The 20,939-nt window shown below is 41.3% G+C and overlaps 1 protein-coding gene across 1 annotated transcript in view; it reads left to right on the top strand.

The window, feature by feature from the left end:
• Positions 1-20,939, top strand: part of LOC127658027 (neural-cadherin-like) — a 177,180-nt gene that overhangs the window by 148,170 nt on the left and 8,071 nt on the right. Inside the window, exons 19-31 of the mRNA XM_052147094.1 lie at positions 391-484; positions 2,505-2,689; positions 3,050-3,285; positions 5,203-5,480; positions 5,617-5,831; positions 8,436-8,563; positions 9,710-9,837; positions 10,380-10,503; positions 11,479-11,659; positions 17,977-18,143; positions 18,224-18,488; positions 19,154-19,334; positions 19,487-19,740. Of these exons, the coding sequence (XP_052003054.1) occupies positions 391-484; positions 2,505-2,689; positions 3,050-3,285; positions 5,203-5,480; positions 5,617-5,831; positions 8,436-8,563; positions 9,710-9,837; positions 10,380-10,503; positions 11,479-11,659; positions 17,977-18,143; positions 18,224-18,488; positions 19,154-19,334; positions 19,487-19,740 (2,436 nt within the window). The remainder of the gene's footprint in view (positions 1-390; positions 485-2,504; positions 2,690-3,049; positions 3,286-5,202; positions 5,481-5,616; positions 5,832-8,435; positions 8,564-9,709; positions 9,838-10,379; positions 10,504-11,478; positions 11,660-17,976; positions 18,144-18,223; positions 18,489-19,153; positions 19,335-19,486; positions 19,741-20,939) is intronic.

The raw sequence follows: 20,939 nt of genomic DNA, 5'->3' as shown, positions 1-20,939 counted from the left end.
TAATCTATTTAGTTTGTAACACTACCTGTAAACTTAATACCCTTCTATTAAGAATTTGTCACATAGGTCAAACATAGCAAGATACTTAAATCCCAGGTTTTATGAGCCACATAAACAGGAGCATTTAAAAAAATTGGATTTCATGACTAACAGGATTACAGTTGTTTGTTTTTCCTTTTGGAGAAATGGCAATGGTGCATGCTAATAGCATCATATCCAACCCCCCACTGTGCTGTTTAAGTGGGTCCATATGGGCCAATAAGATGCTCTGCTTATCTCTTTAAAGATATGTCTGTCCCACCCACACACACTAACACACACATCGCCCCAGGTATAGCACAGACTGGATGGAAGTAGCTTTTCTCTAACCTCATTATGTATTTTCCCCAGGTATGCTCCCCACCATGATACTTGGACAGGTTCAATCCACTGACCTCGATGATTGGAGCGAAAAGGTGTACAAGTTCGAAGGCAAACCCCCCAGGTGCTTTGATTTTCTATTGAAGTTTCATTGAAACATGACTGTGTAAACGGACACTTACAAGGCAAGAAAAAAAAAGAACAAAAGTAAGGCAATGATAAAGAATGAGAGCATGCTCTTGAGCGCTGTATATTGGCTCTCCGTCACCTTGCCTGTCACTTGCTTTTTAATACTTAATCAAAAATAGAATTCAAAATTCACTCTGAAGTCAGACAAGGATTCTCTCCTAGTAACTGATTAGAACAAACAATGTTGGATAGAAGCTCTCTTTAATCACTCCATGTAAGTGATGGTCTTTGTCAAAACAAGCCTCTGTGACTTGTGCCAGTGATGGGACCTTTAAGAGGAGTGATTACGCTAATACTCTTGACTACAAATGCCAACTTAATCAGTTTAGTCTTGAGTTCAATCACAGTCCATTTGAAGTTTCATTCAAAGCTGTGCCCGGAAAAGTGTTGTGGAGGTTTTGCCCTCATTAATTTTGATAATTAAAACATTAATACATTAGCAGTTTGGTGCTAGTTAGTATGACACATCTCTTGGCACAAAGAACGTTGCTTCGATCCAGGCAGTTTTTCATTTGTTACTTGACAGTTAAGTACCTAATTTGGCACCAGAGCTGAAGGTCACCATCGAGCTGGAACTCTATTCCTGTTATGTGAACATGATTGAATTTAATTTCAGCAATGGCTAATGTGAATTTAATGACCTTGGTGCTAAATTTCTTGTGTTATTTACATGGCAAAAAAAAGCATCAGTACAAATGGTACATTATAAGAGCCGTAAACAAGTGTTGATTTAATTGAAGTGCTAGATTAACTGAGCTTTTTTAGTGCATTTCCTTCATCCCCATATTGAAGAAGTGTGGTCCTGCATAGACTACTTGCATTTCATTGAAATACATTTTTAACCCTGGTTAAATGTAATTGTGGGTTATCTTGTTCCATGTTTCACAGTGTTCATATGTTACCTTGCATTACATTTACATTGTCTTGTTTTCCATTACGTTTCCATTAAGTTAAGTTTATTAAAATAGTTAGATTTTGTAAAGGGATTAAGGGAAAGGAGGAGGCGAGAACTGGATTGACGATATAAGTAGCTAAATGAAGAACTAAACAAAAAGACAAACACACACAAAGGTGTCGGACAGCTGCCCGTAAATCTCTCTCTCTGTCCCACTGCAGTCTCCAGTCGGCCTTTATCCCTCTCCGGGGCTTGATTAGCCTGATTAGGGGCCGGGTGTGTAGCATCACAACTATATATATATATATAACAAAGATCAATTTGCCATTTGGGAAACCTTGAGTAACCTAGAGAAAGTGTATGTATACAGAGGGAGAGAGTGAGAATGAGTGAGAGTTGTGCTGCCTTGCTGTTCCTGGAATATTTCCTATTCAAAGCAGCAGAAGTGTCCCTGTCATGCTCATCACATGAGACAGAGACAGGAGTTGACATAAGTGCTTTAACCGATATACACACTGCCATTAATAATACAGCATGAGTCATTTTACAGCATCACTTTTGTGCACTGCACTGCTGCCCTCTCATGTGTGATTATCTAGGAATGAACATGGGAATGACTCTCAAGTTACTGTACAGTCATTTTCCCTCCAGTGTATCTCAGTATAGTGCAAATAACTGAATAAAAATGAAATGTATTTAATAATTTACTCACCCTCATTTTGTTTGTTGTTGAGTCACATGATCTACTTTTATAATCCTTTTTTGTCTTTTTTTTATTTTTTAAGCTCAATACCATCCAACCCCATTCACTTTCATATGTTAAAAATAGCAGTTTGGACATTCTGCTAAATATCTCCTTTTATGTCCTACAGAAGAAAGGCAATAATATAGAATGTGAATGATATGAGTGTGAGTTAATGATCCCATAATTTACATTTATGGGTGAATTACTCTTCAAATGTGGTAAAAAGTGATGACCATCGATACAAGTTGATTCATGATAATGTTTTTTAATTCTTGACCTTTTGCCTCCTTTCCCAATGCACATGAACCTGCACAGACAGTTCAGCCTTAACCAGAACACTGGTCAGCTGAGCATCAGAGAGGGAACACAGGCAGGTTTCTACAATCTGCATGTGAGGGTGGCAGATAAGAGCTGGCCTGACGTCACCTCCACAGCTGAGGTCACAGTGATTGAACTGAAGGAGCAGGCGCTGAAGAACGCTGGGTCTATTAGATTAGCCAGTGAGTTATTCTCCCTTTAAAAAAAAACAAACAGTGAAATTCTTAATGTAGTCAGGCTATATTTTTTGACACATATCGTATGCATAAATATTATGTTTAAAGAAGTCATATCATGACAAACTGCATTTTTCTTGAATTTTTGTTTGATATACTTTTTAAACATACTAGAGAGTTTCTGAATGACCAGAGAGGGTCTGAAATGGTATTGCAATACTACATTAGTGAACCTCAGGGACAAAATAAAATGTGTGTATGATAGTATCTCTTTAATATATAATTTTGGATTTTATATTGTTGATAAGTTCTGATGTTATAAACAAATTTTTTAAGAGTATCTATGTATGTTTTTGGTGTTTATAGACATAACGGCAAGTGAGTTTTTCTGGACATCTGCGAATGTTGAGAGCCGATATATGCGTCTCCGGCGCATTTTGTCTGAGCTCTTGCAGACAGACGTGGAGAATGTAGATGTCTTCAGTCTGGCCTATGGCAGCCAGTCAGCTCAGCACCATCTTAGTGTGTGGTTTGCTGCTCACGGCTCACCGTACTACAAGCCAGAGAAACTCCACGGCTATGTGGCCATGAACAAAGCCAAGGTGAGAAAGAAAAAATGCACTTTTATGCGCACACTTTCACACCCTTACAAGTCTCCTGTGTTTCATCCATAGACAGACATGGAGACCATGGACTCCTCATACGTACAACTCATATCTGCACATTGCGCTAGGGTCAATGAATATTTAATTTCCATGTAAGGCATGAGATGGTGGTCTGAAAACACACCCATACTAACCAACACAACAACAAAATAATTATGATGAATCAGCTAATACTGTATAATTCTAAACTTGTCTAGTAATTAGACGTATCTAAGATTCTGCTCCAAATAATGGCAAATTTGTGATCTAAATAACGATTTCCTATGATTATCAAGTCTTACCATCAATTTCTTACCATTAAAAAGTGAAGTTAGTGTTAATATACAAAAAACAATAGTGCAAAGAGTTAAACGAGGAATAATACAATTTTATTAAATATTAAAATTATATAATTTTATTAATTAAATCACATTTTCTACTCGACTATCCCATTATTTAACAGTAAAACTTATTCTGCCGCAAATCTAAGGAAACTGAATGAAATATGGAAGTAACATTAATTAAGCTCGAGTAATTAACTCTTATGCACTTTTCTGTCATTTTTGACCAAAATCAATTTTGTTTCTTCAATAAAACTGGTTTCCTTTGTCTGAGAGGTATGAGACTTGGTGACTTTTCGCCCATTTGATATCTGAACAAAGCTACACTTGTACTTGTACTGTCAAAAGTGACCACCATAGGAAATGAATGGGAAACACTAAAAATCTGAGATCATAGTTTTTTTTATTATTATTATTTATTATATAAAATCTAAAAAACAGCCACACACAAAATCTAAATCAACACACAAAACTGAACTGGTAAGACTATACAACAGAAATTTTAAATGTGTCAAAAAAACACACTCACCAAAATGAATTGGCGAGACGATAACACATCTGCGATGCTAAACACACGCACAAGCATACATTCATCTGGCTACAAACAGGGATAAATTAGGTTATTACTTGTTATTGTACTCATCATTTTTGGAAGCAATTTGCCACCAACGTTTATTAAAAAAAGTTTGCCATTGAAAATGTAATTTAACTTTTTGAGTTATCACTGCACATTTATGTTCATTTTCTTGATATTTATATTGAATTATTTGAGTAATTTAATTTTTATGTTTGAAAAAAATATAAGTGATGCTTTCTCTATATATGTCATCTCTTTGTAACACCATGTTCAGGTTTGACTGTAATAATAATGTGGCATTATTGCAAAACTGACAAATTATTGCAATAATGCCACATTATACATCTTTTCAAAGCAGCTTTACAGAAAGTCATGCTTTAACAGAAAGGAAACTGTAATATCTATAAAGTCTTAGAGTCATCATTGTGTAATTGTAAATTGTGTATAAAAATAAATAATGAAATAGTTAAATAATAATTGGATTTAGAACCCCAGTGAGCAAGCCGAAGGCGACTGTGGCAGGGAACACAAAACTCCATAAGATGTAACAAAAAGCAAAGCTTTGACAAAAGTAGCCTTTGATCATGTTTAAATATATATCTAAAGGCAGAACTTGTGACAAAATCTAGAAAACATCTTCTCTTCAACCAGGGATGACTAAGTAGCTCTCTGCAGCCATCTAGTGTTTATACTTGGAATTTCAACTGGGTTTATTTTTATTTTTTAAATGGACAGCACAGTTTGATTCTTGAGACTTTAAGCTTTCAAACGGTATATCATTTATGAGGACTGGTTCATAAAATACACAAAAACCCACCCGAAATGCTGATTTAAATGATTGAAGTTAGAGTTGTTACATTTCGCTCATAACGATTAAAAAATGACACTTTTGTTTGGGAACAATTTGAATGATGAACAGTGCATAGGGTTAAGAAGGATCTACATTTTCTCTTTCAGTTGGAGTCGGCTCTGGGTGTGGCCATCCTACAGGTGGGGGTGGACGAGTGCGCCTATGCAGGCTGTGGTCAGACAGGCGGCTGCTCTAGCAAATTGGTATTCGGTGACCGCCCTACAGTACTGAACAATGGAAATGTCTCTCTGGTGTCCGTCTCAGCCAAAGCAAGTGCTCAGTGTGGCTGCCTGGCCAGAGAGAGTGTTCACCAGCAATGCTCTTCATACCCACAAAACCCTTGCCTGAATGGCGGCACTTGTGTGGACAGTGAATTGGGTTACAGGTAATACAGACTACCGTTCAATGCAATAACTTTTCTAAATTACTTTTGTTTTTGTAAAATATAGAACTTGGTGGGTTAGGTATGATATGAGTTTACTTTGATTTAATATTGACCAATCTTCTGTGTTCTATTGTAGGTGTAAATGTCCCCCCATGTTTGACGGGCCAGAATGCCAGCAGACCAAACACAGTTTTCTCGGCAATGGTTACGCCTGGTTTCCTCCCATAAAGCCTTGCTTTCAAAGCCACATCTCTCTGGAGTTTATCACAGAGGCAGCCAATGGCCTGTTGTTTTACAATGGCCCAATGGGAACACCACAGCCAGGAGAAAAAGAGGACTTCATTGCATTAGGTATGTTTCGCAAGAGACGTTTGCCTTCGAACCTGCACTGCAAGATCTTTGAGAAAAGACCAATTTCTCAAATTCAATTGAAATGCAATTAACACCTTTTATATACAGTAGTCCCAGACCACATATGATCAACATACCTTTTTAATGTAGAAAATATTCCTTTTTGTTATTGAGAAATAAGACATATTGTAAGTTCACTTATGTATTCAAATTCTACTAATAACTTTTTTTATAATTTGAACATATTTCATGTTTTTTTAAGGCCACTGGAAGTCTGTGATTTTTGTGAATGCTTGATTTGAGTTGTCTCTAACTTTTATCCTAAATCTTGGAAAAATGTAAGTGTATGTATAGATGAAAATATTCACACACATGTTTTACGTACAAATGTGTGCATATATCCGGTACAGTCGGAATCCTGTAAATAATTTAAGCCATCTTAAACCATCATAGATTCTCCTTAAAGAATTGCATGATATTAATTTCCCCTTTCAATTAACTGTGTGACTAAAATCAATCAGTGGCCGCAAGCACTGTCTGCAGTGAGCCGCTAATGATAGATGCTTTTAAATGTATTTGGTCAGCAGTGGTGCAAGTGGAGTTTGGGTCAGCATTGATCTTGACCCTAGGTCACCAGTGAAGGTCATACGTTCAGATCCTGTGCCACTTGTCCAATACTGTATTGTGCAACTTGTTAAATGTTTTCAGGGAACAATCCTCCAGTGGCCTTGCATAAGCTTACATCATCAGTTTGGTACATGTTTATATTGAACTGGGAAACCCTCCACTGCAGTGACAGCAATTTGAAACTGACCACAATTTGATTGCGAATCAGCATTTTATACTGCTGAGGTCAAAACCAATTCTGGGGGGCATAGAACACCTTTAAATTCTCATGTCACATACGTGTGCGGTCATTGTGTTATATGCTGTTCTATGATGAGTTTGAAAACTTCTTAAAGGTGTAGTGTGCAATTTCTGCACCACTAGTAGCACCATAGAAAATGGCAAAAATAATTGGATTTAAAAAAAAAATCTGGGATTCTTCAAATACATAACATTTAGTATGAACAATAAAAATGATGTTTGCTTTAGTTACACTGTACATTCTACAAGGATAAAAGAAAGTATTTAACTGTGAAAAATAACACACATCACTTTAAACTATATTTAATTGGGCTGCAATGGTACACAAAATACATGGTTTGGTACAAACCTCGGTTTTGGGGTCACGGTTCTGTATGCTTCAGGTACAGCTGGGAAAACAAAGAATCTTTCTTTAAATTATTTCTTTTGAAAACACAGTGGCTGATGGGAAACGATTCTTATAGTTAAGGCTAATTTATACATGACTGCACTATGCCTATTTTTTCAACGAAATTACAATGCAAAACTTAGGAGCCACTTATATGCACATTGTTTAAAAACATAAATAATAATAAAAGTACAAAAAGTGCAATTATAAAAATTGTAACAAATTTAAGACATGCAGATTTCTGCGTCTATTTTCTTTCAGCTCACCACTTGTACTTAACTTGTACTTATCACTCAACTATAAGCACTCCTGTGGTGTTCATTAACGTTTTAACCCTGTCTGAGCTTGCAGAGGGAGGCTGCTTGAACGCAGTGGCGAGATTAACTTGCACAGGCTGTTCATGCTTTGCTCCAGTTAGCTCAAGAGACACATGTGGATATATGCTTCATGAGCAGGGCGGCCAATAAGGGTGGACAACTGGACCTTTTGTCCCAGGCTCTGGCAGTGGGGGTTGGGGGCACAGAAAGGCTGTTCCATATTGTTTTTCGCTCGATTAGTGAAAGATGCGGATATAAATACAGTGAAAGCCGCCAGGGCAGTGCACACATTGATGAAAGAACTGGCCGCATAAACATTACATACATTTATCTGATCATGTTTCTAGTGTACAGTGAGGCCCTCTTTTCTGTTAAGATTTGGTTCCATGTGGTCCTGTGTTGCTCAACAATTATTTAAATATTTTTCATTTTAGTTCTACACGGTTTGTGTTGTTCTTTATATGTTGTTTTAATATTGGTTTCATTAAAAAATATGTAATCATTCATGTGAACTGCGTGAACCATACCGAAGTACACCCTGTATCCGTTTGGTTTGGCACAGATACATGTACTGTTGCAGCCCTAATATTTAATGATGCATAATATCAGAAAATATTTTATTGTAAAAGCCCTGAAAATTGGTTATTGCCCGAGATGCTGTGCCTGTTGTCCGGTGTATGATCTCCCAAAGCTATTATGTCAGACTACATTAAACAGAAGGCCAACTGACAGTGAATTGGAAAGCACACAAATTAGGCTTCTGATTTAAAAGTCGGCTAATGTTAATAATTTGATGCCACAAAAACGTATCGATCCGTACTCGTTGTACCAATATTTTATGACATTCCTAATATATATAAATTCTTATACATAGAGTTGATGAGCACAGATTGTGCTGTGCTATGTAGTTAATTAGACATCTGTCTCTCTGTGATTTACAGTGATTATACCTGTTGGCACCCACATCAATATTCTGTGCATCTTCAGGTTTAATGAAAATCCATTATTCTGTCTCTCTTACTCTTTCATTAGAACTGAAAAATGGCGTTCCTTTACTAAGTGTGAATCATGGCTCAGGGACTCTGACACTGCAGCTGCCTGCAAGAGCCATCGTCACAGACCGCCGCTGGCATCACCTCGACATCATCAATGATGGCAAGGTACAGTGAAGATAGGAAATGAGAGAGAAGGATTGAGAGGGTCTTAAAGGTGCGGTAAGCGATTTTATCGTTCTGGAATTGTCTCGACACTGACTCTTTGAATAAGCCAAGCCCCCTCTTTCCGAACCTGCCCTCCAAAAATAAAGTTGAGACTGAAACCGAGCGGTAGAGCAGCATTGTGTGTTCCTATGACTGTCAAACACAACAACAGTTGCACAAAAGCGCCCTCAACAGACAAATATTATACATCTGAAAATGGCATTAAGCCTCAATGATCTGCTTTAACTATAACACTATGAGAACATGCAAAATAAGAAATGAAATGGAAAAAATAAAAAACATAAAAAAAAAAAACAATTTGTTTGCTGTGTACAGAATCTATAGCTGTCACAGAGACCGGTGAGATATCTCAGGACAATTATTTAATTAATATATTTCAGGGAGCTGATCATTTTTTGCAAACCTTTCCATGAAAACAATCGCTTACAGCACCTTTAAGCCAAAAGTATGCTTTGGGTTTAATTTGCTGCTACGTCTTTCACACACTGCACATTATGTACATTTTGTCCTTACCAGAGTTGCGTGACGAAATTTACTGATGACGTAATTGTTTTCATCTGAAGGGTCGCGTGCAGCCCAATTTTTTAATTCACTGCCGTGTGTTTGTCTGAGCAAGTGCCTGGTGTTGACTAAAACAGACTGTAAACAGTATCACAAAGAAGTCGCAGTGTGCATGCATCAAACTACGAAGTGTATACTTTGAAAGGTTAGAACGCCCGACCATGTGGTACACGTAATGGCACACGACAAAGCGAAGAATACCCTAGCCTTTAGAGAGCACACTACCAGTTTCATCCAGGTGAGACACTGGGCAATTGCTATTCCCTTAGGAACTTTTGTTTGACTTCATAATGTTCTCAACTTCACCTCAATATCGCTGAGATATGAAGCTGTCAGACCATCAAGATCATCAAATACCTCTGAGGTTCTCACGAGTTAATCAGATTGTGATCTTTATTACCCTCTGTGTTTGGGGTCTAACATTTTCCATTATAAAACTTGACCTCTGCTGTACTTAGATGTGGTGTAACACTTCTGCCTTGAGGAAGAATCACTGGAGTGTGTTTGATGTGTGTTTTTGTGTAGACAGTACAGATGATTCTGGACCACTGCTCTGAGGCTGTGGTGAATGAGGTGGAAGGTCTGGGATTGGAGATGTTTGAGACAGATCAGTCGATGTGCAAAGCCTCTGGAGAGACTCCAGGCAGTGCCAGGTAATAAATGTGTACATGTAAATTTTTTCTAGATATGCCTGTATAGTCTGAGATATAACCTGCTGAAAAGACCAGCGCAGGCCAGCATGAATTTCAGTTGTGGTTTATTCTGGTGTATGCTGGTTTGGTACTAGTCACCAACAAAACATTGTTTGTTAAAGAAATAGTTCTCCCAAAAACTCTCTCCGTTGAACACAGAAGGATATTTTTTCAGAATGTCCAGGCTGCTCTTTTCCTAATTATGAAAGTGTACAATGACCAGTCATTGATGTCAAACCTTGAGGTGTGCTTCAAGTTTTGCGAGCTTCAATGAGATTTTTGAGCCATTGCAGTGTTTAAGGTTTTCAGTGAATATAACGACATACATTTAGCATGAATTGGTCATTTATATTTCTTTTTGGAGCTTGACTGCCTCTGGTCACTGTCTGCTTTCCTTGTATAGAAAAGAGCAGCATGAGCATTCTTCCATTTTTCTTTCTGAAAATATTCTGAAGGAAAGAAAAAAATGGAAGTTCATGCCACATGTGTATTCTTCTCCACAGGATTTTGGATGTCTACCAGCCTCTCCAGCTGGGCGGATTTAAAGAGACACACCCATTCCGCAGGTCACACCCACATTACAAGGGCTATGTGGGATGCATGAGAAACCTGGTGGTGGACAGTCAGGTAAATGCACCCTAAAGGGCCATTCACACAGAAGGTGTTCTTTAAAAAAAAAAAAAAAAGGGAGCACTGAGGCAGGTGTTTTGAGATGCTTTTTTTAAATTTGAACTGTTTTTAAATTGACACAGCATCGTGCATCTGGTGTGAGACGCATCGCAAAGTTTGAAGATGTCATACAGACAAAAAAACATATTTATATTTTTAAAAATTGAAAGACGCAAGAACGATTTGGGATACACTAATTCTTATCTTGCATATTAATTAGTATAGATAGTTTTCAAATTAGGATGCACCAGAAATATTTCTACTGTAAAAATGATTGCAGTGTGCTATGCTTTCTAGTGTCAAGGGGCCTCAGTGTTGAAACACAAAGAAATAATTTATTTTAAATTGTTAGTAAAATCATTCTTAGGATAATCGTTGAATTGAGTTGGTTTTATGAATATTTCAACAAGTATATTTGGCACTGTGTCTGTTACACATCTTCCTACATGAATGAGATACAGACATGTGTTTTGGTTAACAATCCAAAATCTTGTGTTTGGACGGAGCAGACATTCACCTTAGCCACTTTCTGACAGAGAGTCAATGCATGTAAATGAGATTCAACATAGTGATGACTTAGGCCTTTGTGTGTGTGTGTGTGTGTGTGTGTGTGTGTGTGTGTGTGTGTGTGTGTGTGTGTGTGTGTGTGTGAGCATTTATTTAGCACTTTTTGAAGAACAAATTTCCCCATAAGGATAGTAAAACCCGAAATGATTTACATTGTGGTGACAATTTGTCAGTCCCCATGAGGAAAACAGCGTATAAATCATACTAAATTAAGTTTTTTGAAAATGTAAAAATGCAGAAAGTTTTCTGTGAGGGTCAGGTTTAGGGGATAGAATATAAAGTCTGTACAGTATAAAACAATTATGTCTTTGGAAAGTCCCCATAAAACATGGAAACCCAACATGTGTGTGTATGTGTGTCTGTCAGGTATATGACCTCGGCAGCGCAGCAGAGAGTGAGAACAGTGTTCCAGGATGTGCCCTAACCGACAGTGTTTGTCTGACTTCTGGAGGACTCTCCTGTGGGGTTAATGGGAAGTGCTTGGGCGAATGGGGCTCCTTTAGCTGTGACTGCCACCCTGGCTACAGTGGACACAAGTGTGACAAAGGTGAGCTAGTTCTTATGGGCTAGATATTGATGGCCATGTGGGAAATCGTCTCGGGTTACATGTGTAACCCTTGTTCCCTGAAAAAGGCAGAATGAGATGTTGCGCTGCTAAGCTCTACGGGGAACAGCTTTCGCTGTGAGCCGAGCTGAATAATGTGTGGAACACGTCAATGAACATTGACCGGAATTTATAGCCTCGGCTGATGTAATCATTAGATGCACCTGAGGCCAGGCTATAAATGGATACGTCACCAGGTGTCGTCAGATACTTCTTTTTGAAGAACAGTCCTGGGACGTCCCAGTGCGGCAAAGCAGCGCAACATCTCGTTTGCCTTTTTCAGGGAACAGGGGTTACACATGTAAACCGAGACGTTCCCTTTACAAAAGGCTTCACTACGATTTTGCGCTGCTAAGCGCTATGGGGAACGCAATACCCACGCCGCCGCACTTGGGGCTGTCTGGACCCCTACGGTTGTGCAGTGTACTCACAAAAACGCGAGAGGTCTCAGACATGAGCTTGAGATGTCGACTCAAGGGCATAAGAGCCCAGAGTAGCAAAGCATCTAACCCACAAAGTTCGATGAATGTGTGCGAAGAGAACCCTATCGCAACACAAACTTGTCATAAAAACTGATGAATGTGAGCGGAGAGGACCAGTCTGCCGCATCACAAACTTGTTCAGGCATGAGCTGAGATGTCGACTCAAGGGCATAAGAGCCCAGAGTAGCAAAGCATCTAACCCACAAAGTTTGATGAATGTGTGCGAAGAGAACCCTATCGCAACACAAACTTGTCATAAAAACTGATGAATGTGAGCGGAGAGGACCAGCCTGCCGCATCACAAACTTGTTCAGGCATGAGCTGAGATGTCGACTCAAGGGCATAAGAGCCCAGAGTAGCAAAGCATCTAACCCATAAAGTTCGATGAATGTGTGCGAAGAGAACCCTATCGCAACACAAACTTGTCATAAAAACTGATGAATGTGAGCGAAGAGGACCAACCTGCTGCACCACAAACTTGTTCGGTGTCAACTCAAGGGCGTAAGAGCCAAGAGTGGCAAGAACATCCAAACTATAAAAGTTTAATGAATGTGCGCGGAGAGGACCAACCAGCCGCACCACAAACTTGCTGCAGAGGGAGACCTCTAGCCAAGGCTTTAGAGGAGGAGAGCCCTCTGGAAGAGTGCGCCCTAAAACCTACTGGCGAAGCTTGAACGCTCGCCTCGTAGGCCCGGGCAGTAAGGTCCCTCACCCAAAGTGACAACCCGGTCACGGCTTCAAAGTGAAGAACTGCTGCCCTGACTTTACGCCACTAGCAAATGCGGTGGACATAATTCTGAAGGGCACAGACTGGACAAAGTCTGAGTAGTCTTTAGCTGCTCGGCATTACAAGCGGCAGGGAGCAGAAGGCTTAGAGAATGACTGGCCAAGGGTCGAGAAAGGCACCTTGGGCAGGTAGTCAGGGTGAGGGTGCAAAGAATGCTCTTGGTCCTACCTGGGGCAACTCAAAACAGGCCGGCAAAAGAGACAGAGCCTGTAGGTACCCAAGTCTCCTTAGAGACATAATTGCCATATGAAAAACCATCTTGAGAGTCAGAAGTCTACCAAATGCTGACTCTAGAGGTTTTAAAAAGGGGGGGTCTTACCCTATGAAGAGGTCCTAGTAAGGATGCCTCTTAGAGGGCACCCCGCCCACCAAGGCGTGGCAAACCGAAGTGGAAGCCACATAGAACCTGGCAGTGGCAAGGCAAGTGTCCGCTGACAGTTCTTTCCACAGAAAATCCAGAACTGAAGCAAACTGGCAGTTAGCTGGTTCTGTAATTTGAACTTATTAGAAGGAAACGCATGCAGGCGCATTTGTGCCATGTATGCGCCACCACGATCAGCACCCCGAGGGGGCTGGGTGACTCGGGGAGAAGTAGAGGAGACATTACGCTATCAACAGAGGCTAAGAGCTCCTCTTCTGCCCTGTAAAATCTACCCAGATCAGTTCCAAGGGAGGAGCCCTAAGCTTGCAATGGTCTCGATAACTTCAGGAGAAATCCCTGTGAACCACAGTTGGTACCCTACAGGGGCCAAGCATGAAAGGTTTCACAATTCGGGCCGGGGATGAATATGCCCCCTTAGCCTGAGAAAGAAGGTCCTACCTGTTCGGAATCGCCCAAGGCGAGCCGTCGAGGAGAGATATTAACTCCGAGAACCATATCCTGTTTAGCCAGTGCAGCGCCATTAATAGGAGGCAAGACCCTTGCTGGTGAACATTGCCAAGACTCCCGGGAGCAGAGAAACCGGGGAAAGAAACGCATACAGATGCATTCTGGGTCATGTATGTGTTTTAACGTCCAGGGGCTGGATGATTTCAGGGAGAAGTAGAGGAGACATTGCGCTATTCATAGAGGCAAAGAGGTCCTCTTCTGCCCTAAGATCTCACCCAAACTTGTTCCAAGTGGAAAAATCCCGGCATTTAAAAGGTCTCGATAACCTCAGGAGAGAGCCCTGTGTCCCTCAGTTGGTACCCTTAGGGGCCAAACATGAAAGATTCCACAATTTGGGGCAGGGATGAAATATTGCCCTGTGCCTGAGACAGAAGATCCTTCCTGTTCAGCATCGCCAAAGGCGAGCCATCGAGGGAAGAGATTAGCTCCGAGAACCAAGCCCTGTTCTGCCAGCGCGGTGCTATCGGTAAGAGGCAAAAACCCTTGCTGGCGAACTCTGGGCAACTACTACCTTAGGGTGGAGTTCTTAACTCCCCCGTTGGTATGGACCGTAAATCTGCTCCCATATACGGGCATCCAGGGATATAACTGACCTGAGTGACAGGAGCTTGCCCTGGGCCCTAAGGAGAACCCAACGTGTCAGAAATACAGCTGACAAGAACGTGGGTCTCCTTGATGATTTATGTAAGAGGCTACCGTTGCATTGTCCACCCGCACCAAGACATGGCAGCCTCAGGAGGAGGTATTTCAGGGCCAGAAATACAGCCATCAACCCGAGACAGAGACTGTGACAACCGAGCTGATGACCCTCCTATCCCCTTAAGCTGGACGACCACTTAAGGCCGCTACCCCGCCCATCAGGGAGGCGTCTGTCGTTAGCAGCCTGCGACAACAAGACGCACCTAGAGTGGGACCCAAGGCAGAAAACCGGGGTCTGAACCACATAGAAAGGGAACGAAGCCTGAGGCGCGTAACCCTATTTAGCCTAGGGATTTTGGCCCTTGGAAGAAATCCCTGGCTTTTGGCCACAACAAAAGCGGTCTCATGAGCAGAAGGTCCAGAGGGATCACTGTGGACGCATTCAGCCCTGAGACCTGGAAATCATTGATACTGATAACAGTGCAACCTTGACCTAGCCTGACTTTGCTCAGGGTGATCTAAATGGACTCAATCCTAGCGGGAGACAGTTGTGCCCGCATTGAGATTGAACTCTATACTGATGCCCGATAGACAGTGTTCTGAGTGGGAGAGAGGACGCTTTTCTTGGCGTTGAGCCTAAACCCCAGAGAAACAGATGAGCTAAGACGATGTCCCTGTGCTGAACTGCCAGTTCCTGGAACTGCGCTAGGATCAGCCAGTCGTCTACATAATTCAGAATGCAGATGCCCCAGAGTCGCAAGGAGCCAGCTACATCATGCATTGTGAATGTGCTGGTAAAAGGGCTAGGCTGAGTGAAAGAACCTGACCCTGGAAGACTTCGCTCCCGGAAGTGAACCTCAGGAACTTTCCATGTTGTGGCAGAACTTCTAAATGAAGTATAGAAGTGCGTCATAAGATCGATGGTGACCAGCTAAACGAGTTGTAGGGCTTGAGACACGACTGTCTTGACAGGCATCATCTTGGACTTGAACACCCACGGGTAGTTCAAGCTTTAAGATCTAAGCCAGACGCCACCCCTCACCCTCCATGGGAAACGGGAAGTATTTAGTGTAATAACCTAACTCTCTTTCTGGAAGGGGAACACATACCATGGCCCCTTTAACCAGGAGATTGATTTATATATTTTTTTTTTTTTTACATAAAAAGAAATCCGGTTCACGGTAGTGAGAACATGCCGTTGAAACACGGAAAAGCTGCGAGTGAATTAAATCCTGACGCCCTTATAAGACCCACAGAAAATAATATATCCGGCAGAAGTTCCCACGCTGCCAGGATCTCTGAGATGGGTATTATATTTTAACACTTCCTGTTGAGGGGTTGTCGGGTGTTTCGAGTCCTGAATAAAATGCAGGAACAGCGAAAACACCCAACTGGGAGGAACAGCATAGTGTGCAGAGCAGCACCAGCCTGACCTGCTGCTTGATAAGCCCTTCCCACTAAAGTGGAGGTTGTCCTACAAGGCTTTGAGGGGAGAGAGGGCTTCTTAAGTTACGATGCCGAGCCCGGCGAGAGATAGCCCGCAAGCATCTCTTCGACCGGCGGCATCACTGAATACCGCCGTGCCTCAGCACCCACGACAGTCGAATATAATGACGTCGAGGGTATGTGAACACGGGAAGAAAAAATATATATATATTTTTATTTTTTTATTTTTTTAAATTTTTTTTTTAGGGGTTCTCCATGAGCGAAAAAGCTCTTAATGGAGGTTTATCAAAGAAGGGAAGGAACCCATGAGGTGTTCCCTTTCTTAGACTGGAAGGTAAAATCTATCCCCTAATTTGGAGCTTTTGGGGGTCTCTTTTTCGCGTGGCCAGACCAATCTGGCAACCGCACGAGTAACAACATCGAGCAATTCCTCCGTAGATTTTTTATCGCGGACGGAAAGCTCGGAGGCGGGAAGAGAATAGCGATCCACCTCATGATCCGAGAAGCGTTGAGATCATGTGAAGAAACAGCTGGGTTTGGGAAGAGAGTGAGAGAAAGGGATCAACCCGTCTCTTGCTCCTCAGCCAAAACCATGCAAGAGCCCCACGAACGATCTTCTTTTCGAGAATGCTGACTCCCGGAAGCAAGAGAGGCGACGACGCACTCTGCCTGTAAATCGCAGTACTCGCACCCACCCTGCTGCAACGCGAGAGCAGCGTGCTCCCAAACAAACAGCAAAAACTGATGTGTGTCGTCTTCAGCTATAGAGCGAGAAGAGGGAAACACGCACCGTTTGCAGCTTTCAGTCATTCTCACTTTTTTTTAGAAATATATACAGTATATATAATATTTTCTAAACATAAGAGAAAAGAGAACAAAGAACAAAGTTCACTGCACACTGTCTAACTGATTCTAACTCCTAACAGAGGAAAGAAAGTTTTGACAGGGTGTGTGAAACACACAGAAACAGAATCGCTCTGAAAAAAGAGTTTCTGACGACACCTGGTGACGTATCCATTTATAGCCTGGCCTCAGGTGCATCTAATGATTACATCAGCCGAGGCTATAAATTCCGGTCAATGTTCATTGACGTGTTCCACACATTATTCAGCTCGGCTCACAGCGAAAGCTGTTCCCCGTAGCGCTTAGCAGCGCAACATCGTAGTGAAGCCTTTTGTAAAGGGAACACATTAGTCAGAGAGAAATCTTCTTGGTCCAAAATAGAGTTAGACTCGGTGCTGATAGTTGCTTTTTGATATCGGTTATCGGATCGGCAAAAATCTATGCAACTATATGGAAACTTACCCCATCAGCACATACATTTTGTCTCCAGCTTCATATCTTGTGAATAATAATAAACCATACTCCTTATTAAACCTTAACTGGTGAAATATAAATATGCAAAGCCCTATATAAAGTCTATAAATAGCTTAATTTGGTTAATACATAAATATAGAGCTTATTGGGATTTTGGGTGAACAATAAACTACATCTGGGATTTTATTTATTTTAGACTCTTGTAGCGTCTACCATATATCTGTGCCCATCAATGTAAGGAAAGACTAAGAAATTTTTTTAACATTCTATAAATCGACTACCAGCTGATTAATTGGTGATCTGCCATTTCCACCACCATCGGCCAAATCCACTATTGGTCGAACTCCAGTCCAAAATCCTACTCCATATCACTGCTATTAAAGGGATAGTTATGTAAGTTATATGGTTTTGGAACAAATGACTTGATGCTGAAAAGTTGCTGTGTTGTGCCTGGTTAAAGTGTACATTTATGTGATAAGATGTCAGAGAAAAACAATTAGTCTGTCCACACTGATCACAAACTGCATGTATTGTGACACAATCACAGACCATCAGAAAATATTTTGTGTTTAATGTACTGTTAAGTGAGTAAGTAAGTGTTGGACCATTGAGGTTTCAAGGTGGCCGGGACTACCCAGCACGATATGTCTTTCTGCTCATTGCTTTATCATGTTAGAACATGGTTTTATGTGTGTTACAGCTCTGCCTGAGTGGTCATTTGAGAAGGACAGTGTGCTCCGGTACCAGCTAAGAGGAGGAGGAAGTCCACGCAAGACTCAAGCTCATCTCCTGCTCCGAACACGCTCATCTATGGGCAGCCTGCTAAGCATGGCCTCCCAAAACACCAATGAGTTCATTATTCTGGAAGTGAGTGACACTCACATAAAAATATGTCTAGAACTTGGGGAAAAAACTTGTGTCATGTGTGGCATCTTTTTATCTCTCAGATTGTAGATGGGTATCTCAGTGTCCGTGCTAACCTAGGAGATGGTGCCAATACTTTGAAACTAAAAGGTCAACGTGTGAACCACGGCCAATGGGTCCTGGTTAGCCTTCATCGCCATGACAACATATTTACACTGCGACTGGAGCAGGGTGGGGGATCACGAGAGGTCACAGGGATCCTGGGTCAGAAGAAGGAAATAGTGGTTCATCCCTCCGGTGTGTTTCTGGGAAACAGCGCCACTCCAAATGTCCATGGAGACTTTCAAGGTAAGGCTTCTCAATGTTGTGACCTCAAACCAATGCATTACTCTCATCTACTTTTTTCCCCATCATGATTGTGAATTATTTTTGTTTTCCAAGCTTTTTGTTTTATCTTCTAAGCTTTAGACTCATGTCTTTGGTTGATTAAAGATTAGTTTTTGACTTTAGTAACTCTGTCCAATTTTGAAAGTGCACTAAGCACTTTTTCCACTTGACATGTTTTACACTTAATGAAATTAACTTATATAAATATAAAAATATAAAATAAGGTACGCTCACATGACTGAGATGAAGGCTCCAGTCATATCAGTGGCCTAAAAGCTGATTTATTCTACTTAAGGGTGGTCCCCCCTCAAGTTGAGTTCACATTAACCCCATGTTATCAAACACTTATAGTTGTTGAATAAATTAGGCTAAGCATGGATGACAAATGTGCCTGCTAATATAGTTTTTCTACAATAGTATCAGTACCAAAAACTGATTGGTGCTGCATCTCCACAAATAGGTGTCAGTATAAAATTCAACATGTATTATTTGTTTAGGAAAACAAATAAGAGCCAGCAAAACACACCAAAACGTACTTAGTGTGCCTTTAAAATGCCTTAGAATGTAAATACAGTTACACTTACAAATTTAAAGTACACAAAATACTGCATGTGTATTTCCTGCAGGTTGTATGCGGGACGTGAGACTGAATGGTCACTCTCTGCCTTTGGATGGTCAGGGCACAGAGTTTAGTACAGTACTGGAGCACCGTGGTGTTGTACCTGGCTGCCACTCTGATGCCTGCAGTTCCAAACCCTGCCTGAGCCCGCTGTACTGTGTGGACCTGTGGAGAAAACACGAATGCAGGTATGAACCCTCAGATTACATAAATTGTAAATAAGTTTATGAAAAAACTTGTTGAATCTAAGGTCGGTACAGAGAGTTTTGATTTCATTCGATTCAACAACTCACGTGTTCTTCATCACAGTGATGTGCAAAGACTCTCTCTCTTGATCCAGGTGTCCAGCTAATCAGCTTGCAGTGGTGGATGAGGTCACAGGTCTTAAGTGCTGCGCCCCCTCCCCCTGCGGCTCCAACACTTGCCGTAATGGTGGTACCTGCCTTGCCCACTCCACTAAGAGCTACCAGTGCCACTGTGCAGAGGGCTTCAGGGGCCAGTGGTGTGAGATCGGCCAGGTCAAATCTCTCCGCATTGCTGCACTCAGTCCGAGCTCCATTCTGGCCATCAGCATGTGTCTGCTCGTCTTCTTCGGTAACTATCGAGATATCCTCAAACGCACCCAGATATTCAAACAAATGCAAAACCATTTACATGACATTTACTCAGCAGACACTTTTATCCAAAGCGACTTACAGTACTTTTAATGCATACCCTTACCATTACCCTTACCCTTACCCTGTGGTCTGTGTGGGTCATAATGCCCCAGTGTAGTGACAGGGACACTATACTGTAAAGAGGCACTGTCTTTTGGATGAGATGTTAAACCGAGGTCCTTACTCTATGTGGTTGTTAAAAATCCCAGTGCACTTCTTGTGAAGAGTAGGGCTTTAAACCATGTATCCTGGCTAGATTTCCCCATTGGCTCTTATCAATCATGGCCTCCTGGGGCCTTGGGTAGCTCAGTGAGTATTGACACTGACTACCACCCCTGGAATTGTGAGTTCAAATCCATGGCATGCTGAGTTCCTCCAGCCAGGTCTCCTAAACATCCAAATTGGCCCGGTTGCTAGGGAGGGTAGAGTCACATGTGGTAACCTCCTCGTGGTCACTATAATGTGTGGTTCTTGCTCACGGTGGGGCATGTGATGTGTTGTGCATAGATGCCGTGGAGAATAGCGTGAAGCCAGGTTGAGGCGAGTCACTACGGCACCACAAGGACTTAGAGTGTATTGGGAATTGGGCATTCCAAACTGAGGAGAAAAAGGGAGAAAATCCAACCAAACATTTTTATAAATCATGGCCTCCTAATATTCATCATCCATGAATTGATTATATCACTCTTCTCTCTCCTCTCCACCAATAGCTGGTGTGTGGTGAGCATAAAGGTGTACTATGACTGCCGTTGCATCATCCAGGTGGAATTTGCACACCTGTTCACAATGTAAAGTGCTTTGAGTGTAGTTTCAGAAAAGTGCTATATAAATGTAACATTCATTCATTCATAATTTTTTCAGTGGGTTATGTGTGTTTCCTGGTAATAAAATCCAAAACATTGCTTTTGCTACTGTCCATTTGGGTTATAGTTCAGAAAATTTAGCAATCTGACCATTTAACTGTATCAGTTCATTACTTAGAAATGTCCTAACAAGTACATACTAAAGGTCGACTTTAGTCTATAAGTGGATTATACTGATACCGATAACTAAGTTGGGCAGTACCTGCCCAACTTAGTTATCATCCAGTTACCAACCTATTAATCTACCAGTAGTTTTTCAAATTGATACTAAATG

This window comes from Xyrauchen texanus, chromosome 17, assembly GCF_025860055.1.
Source record: "Xyrauchen texanus isolate HMW12.3.18 chromosome 17, RBS_HiC_50CHRs, whole genome shotgun sequence".
Taxonomy (NCBI): domain Eukaryota; kingdom Metazoa; phylum Chordata; class Actinopteri; order Cypriniformes; family Catostomidae; genus Xyrauchen; species Xyrauchen texanus.
The sequence above is the reverse complement of the archived record's forward strand: the minus strand, read 5'-3'. Positions and strand labels throughout refer to the sequence as shown.